Raw genomic sequence first — 5050 nt, 5'->3', positions numbered from 1 at the left:
GAGATATTTGGAATTACATAGGGTTTCATACTAAAGGAACTATAAGAGATTATATGACATCAATAGAAAACCAAATAATAGAAGAATTAGCAATAAAAACTACAGCTTATGATAAGATATTATATATAATGATGATTCTATATAAAGAATTTTTTGGAAAAAATATTATAGATCATAGACAAGAAGTTTATAATAAAGAATATCAAGAAGCAAAAAACCATTTAGCTAATATTCAGATATATGATCTATGTAATGTGGAGTCTTATATATGTGAATATATAATACATTATTACAAATTAAAAGAAGAAGATAAAAATCATTATCTTAGTATGTATATAACAAAACTTCCATATCCTGCTAATGAATTTATAATGGGAAGATTTATAAGAGAAATAAATAGAGGAACAATTGAAAATAACTTTGGTGGAGCAACCTCTGCAATAAGAGAGGAAATAAAAGAACGTTGTATGCAAGAAGCAACTCAAAAAAGATTTGCAAATATAATTAGAATTTGCTGTCAAGATAATGAAGAGATACCTCAAAAATATGGTCTTAATAAAAATTTTCAAAGAAAAAGAAAATATCAATTTAGAAAAAGAAAATACTATCCAAACTGGAGAAAAAAGAGATATTTTAGAAAGGAAAATAATAATAAAAACAAAAGACAAAGAAATAACTATTGCCCGAATAAAAAAGAAAATTGTAAATGTTGGTATTGCCAAGAAGAAGGACACTATGCAAATGAATGTCCGAAAAAGAAGGATAAAAAGGATCTTACTAAACAAATAGAAATTGCTAAGTCTTATTTCATGGAACCTTTAGAGGAATCTGATGATAACTTAGACTATATTTTTGAATATGTCTCGGAAACAGACTCAGAGACTGAGTAATAATGCTACATTTATTACTATAAAAATAACAGAAAAGTTTATAAATGCTTTCATAGATTCTGGAGCAACACAATGCTTTGCTAGTTCAAATATAAAACTTGATTGGAAAAAATTAAAGAAACCATTAAGAGTTAGAATAGCTGATAAATCAATACATAAAATTAATCAAAAAGCAGAGATGGTTGAAATTTTTATTCAAAATTATAGGTTCATTGTTCCATCTATATATATGTTAGATTCTGGAATGGATTTTATCATAGGAAATAATTTTTTAAAGCTATATCATCCATTCATTCAAGAATTAACATATATAGTTTTAAAAGCTCCACACGATTCTTCAATAAATCAAAAATCAAAACGTATAAAAATACCCACTACTACTATAGATAAGATCTTAAAATTTAAAATATTTTCTATATTAGAGACATGTTATTTAAACTTATACTTTCAGATAAATATCCCAAAAAATAATCTTGAAATAAAGATAGAAGAACTTTTGAATGAAATTTGTGCTGAAAATCCTTTAGATATTAAAAATACAAATAACGAATTAGTAAGTATTAAATTAAAAGATCCTACAAAAGAGATAAATGTTCCTAATAAAATTCCTTATTCCGCAAGAGATAGAGAAGAGTTTTCACTAGAATGTAGAGATCTTTTGGAAAAAGGAATTATAAGATTAAGTAAAAGTCCTCATGCGGCTCCAGCCTTTTATGTCGAAAACAATAATGAAATTAAAAGGGGAAAACGAAGAATAGTTATTAACTATAAGAAGATGAATGAAGCAACTATTGGTGATGCTCATAAACTTCCAAGAAAAGATTCTATTTTAGAAAAAATCAAAGGAGCAACTTGGTTTTCATCTCTTGATGCAAAATCAGGATATTGGCAACTTCGTTTAGACGAAGAAACAAAGAAATTAACTGCTTTTACTTGTCCAACAAAAGAATCAACAAGTGTGTTGCTCTATGAATGGAATGTATTACCATTCGGATTAAAACAAGCCCCAGGTATTTATCAAAGATTTATGGAAGAAAATCTAAAAGAGTTAAATGAATTTGTTTTAGTGTACATTGATGATATACTAATTTTTACAAAACAGGATAGAGAAGATCATCTTCAAAAATTATTAGTAGTTTTAGAAAGATGTAAAGAAAAAGGATTAGTTCTTAGCAAAAAGAAAGCAAGAATAGCAAAACAAGAAATAGAGTTTCTTGGATTAATTCTATCCACTCAAGGAAAGCTAAAACTTCAGCCAAATGTCCTAGAAAAGGTAAATTTATTTCCTAATAAAATAGAAGATAGAAAACAATTACAAAGATTTTTAGGGTGTATAAATTATATTTCTGATCAAGGATTTTTAAAGAATATAACAGAATACACTAAAAGCTTATTTCCAAAAATAAGTACTAAAAAAGAATGGAAATGGGATGAAAAAGATAGTATGCAAATTCAAAGGATTAAAGAATTATGTGAAAAACTTCCAGAACTTTATATTCCAGAAGAAAATGACTACTTAATAGTAGAAACAGATGCTTCAGACATAACCTGGTCAGGATGTCTAAAAGCTAAGAAAGCTATAAAAAGTTTGGAACAAGAAAAAGAATCACTAGATTCTAAAGTTTCCCCAAAGGAATTACTTTGCAGGTATATTTCAGGGACTTTTACTCCAACAGAACAGAGATATACCACTCATGAAAAGGAAACTCTAGCAGCAATTAAATCTCTTAAGAAATGAAAAATTGATTTACTACCCAGAGAATTTACATTAAGGACAGATTCAAGTTACCTAACAGGTTTCATACGATATAATTTAAAAGTTGATTATAATCATGGACGATTGGTAAGATGTCAATTATTTTTGTTACAATATCCAATAAAAATTGAATATATTAAGGGTGACAAAAATGTTATTGCAGATACATTAACAAGAGAATGGAGTTCGTCTACAACGCATTAGATCAAGAAATTCAAAAATATGAGCAAGAACTCGAAAAATGCAAGCATTGTCAGCAAATAAGGACAAAGATCCAATCTCTCAAGAAGGCCATCGAAGCAATGAAATCAACACAACAAGCAAAACCATCAGAGTTCAGCCAGCTAAGCGTGGTGGACAAATCAGGTGAAGAAAAAATTTCAGAAAATAAAATAATTGCTGAAATCATTAAAAAATCCACCCAAGATAAAAAATATTATGTAATTTATAATGGCCCCATGAAAGGAGTATATGATGCCTGGGAAAAAGCAGCACCATTCACACATCAATCAAGGATAATTCATAAAGGAGGGTTTCTAACACTGGAAGAGGCAAAGGAATCCTTCAGGGAATATGAAGCTCTCCATCCAGAGAAAACCTTAAAAAAAGCAGATAAAGCTCCAATTCAAACCCAGAGAACAGGGATAATAAGAAACATTCCTACAAGGGCTGAAATGAAGGAAAAGAAAAGGGTATGTAGATCAAATCTCAGAGAAACCCTTAACATAGTCCTGAATTGGACTGAAGAAAAAAGGGCAATTTTGGAATATTATCCTATTGCCAAAGAACAGCTAACAAAGCTGGTTATATTCCCAGATGCTTCCCCATCTGACACCTATCAGTTTTTCCAATATGGATTAATTGATACAATTTTAATTTTTAATGATCTAAAAATTATTAGTGAGTTTCCTGCAGGATTCGTTGATGCAGTAAAGAGATTTAAAAATATGATTGACAATGTAAATCCAAGGGATATATCCCTAAAATTTACAAACAGTCAACCTATTTTTAATGAAGAAGAAGAATGCTTGGTTCCAGCACACCAAGTAATATTCATGTCCGTCTTCCCAGGAAATTTTCAACCAATTGATCAGATTCAAGACTTAACGATTTACAGTCATGAAGGAAGGTTAGCCAGCACATTAGCAAGGGTCTTTGAAAGAACTCAAAAAATAACGAAGGAATCTCACACAAGGATTAATTATAAAAGTAGAAATACTCTGCTTGTGTCCAGTAAAAGAAATGAAATTGAAGAAAGAGAGATGAGACTCTTGGTGGAATTTGAATTAGCATTCTACAACTTATCTGGACTTTTAGAAAAGCTCCCTGAAGGGATAAAGAGGAATCTCTGCTATTTGATAAAAGATAGAGAAGACCACAAGTGTCAGCTATGTGCCTCAGAGTTATCTGAAGAAAGCAATAATGAAACAGAATCAACTCACATGATGAAAGAAGAGGACAATGCATCTGAGGGTCACATGATAAAAGAGGAGGACAGAGCATCTGAAGCATCTCTTAACATTATTACATAGTGACGTAAGCACTTAGGTCATAGAGCACCAACAATGTAGCTGGTGCAAGATAACAAACAATGACGTAAGTAATGACGTCATAAGAAGGGTAAGGATGAGAATTGTCCATCAAACCCAACTATTATAAATAGGTTGCTTAGGCAATTGTAGAAGGCATCAGACATTAGAAAGCAGGAGGCTAAGAGTACTCATATGCTAGGAGAGCAAGGAGGAAGCTGCCAAGGCGATTCTATAGTCTGAAGAAGAATTCCCTTAGGGAAAAATAATTCTAAACTCCGCTCTGGAGTTAGTATCTACAATCTCCCCTCTGGAGATAAAAACACCTTATGTAAAATATACTAAATAAAGGAAGTTTTTCTCCAGAAAGGTACATCTTCATCCTAGTCTTTCATTTATGAATTATTTAGAAAGTTTAGAATTAACAGAAGAATCTGATTATTATAGATTAACTGCTTTATTAGATAATGAAAAACAGGCTGTTCTAAAAACAGAATTAAATCTTAAATCAAATGAAAATTTTAATAAACAAAATCTCTTAAAAGAAGTTTTTAATAGAAAAAATATAATATACTATGGAAAAATTCAACTTGAAGCCCCTATAAAGATAAAATCCGCTAATGGAGAACTTGAAATAGCTTTGATAAATGATGAAGAATTGAGTAAACAGATTGAGAAAATTAAGGATCAACAAAAAAGATCTAAAATTGGATGGATTCATATTAGTACTATACAAGTCTTAATCAAATCTACATATATGAAAGGAATTAATTCACCAATAAGCTTAGCAATCTGTGACAAAAAATTACTGATGACCCAATAGATTAAATAATCGGAATTGTTCATGAAAACCTGGCAAATGTAAATGTTAAATT

At 29.9% G+C, this 5050-nt stretch overlaps 1 protein-coding gene across 1 annotated transcript; it reads left to right on the top strand.

Moving 5' to 3' along the window:
• Positions 1 to 2825: 2825 nt before the first annotated feature.
• On the top strand, positions 2826 to 4178 carry LOC148568639 (uncharacterized). Its single transcript, XM_088484736.1, has one exon. The coding sequence runs from the start codon at positions 2826 to 2828 to the stop codon at positions 4176 to 4178; it is 1353 nt and encodes a 450-aa protein (XP_088340862.1).
• The last annotated feature ends 872 nt before the right edge of the window (positions 4179 to 5050 follow it).

The sequence above is a fragment of the Arachis ipaensis genome, chromosome B4 (genome assembly GCF_059453495.1).
Source record: "Arachis ipaensis isolate K30076 ecotype BB chromosome B4, ASM5945349v1, whole genome shotgun sequence".
NCBI classification, from domain to species: Eukaryota; Viridiplantae; Streptophyta; class Magnoliopsida; order Fabales; family Fabaceae; genus Arachis; species Arachis ipaensis.
The sequence above is the reverse complement of the archived record's forward strand: the minus strand, read 5'-3'. Positions and strand labels throughout refer to the sequence as shown.

What these genes read in the sequence shown, in the direction of transcription:
- LOC148568639 (XM_088484736.1), top strand. Translation starts at nt 2,826, where the DNA reads ATGGAGTTCGTCTACAACGCATTAGATCAAGAAATTCAAAAATATGAG.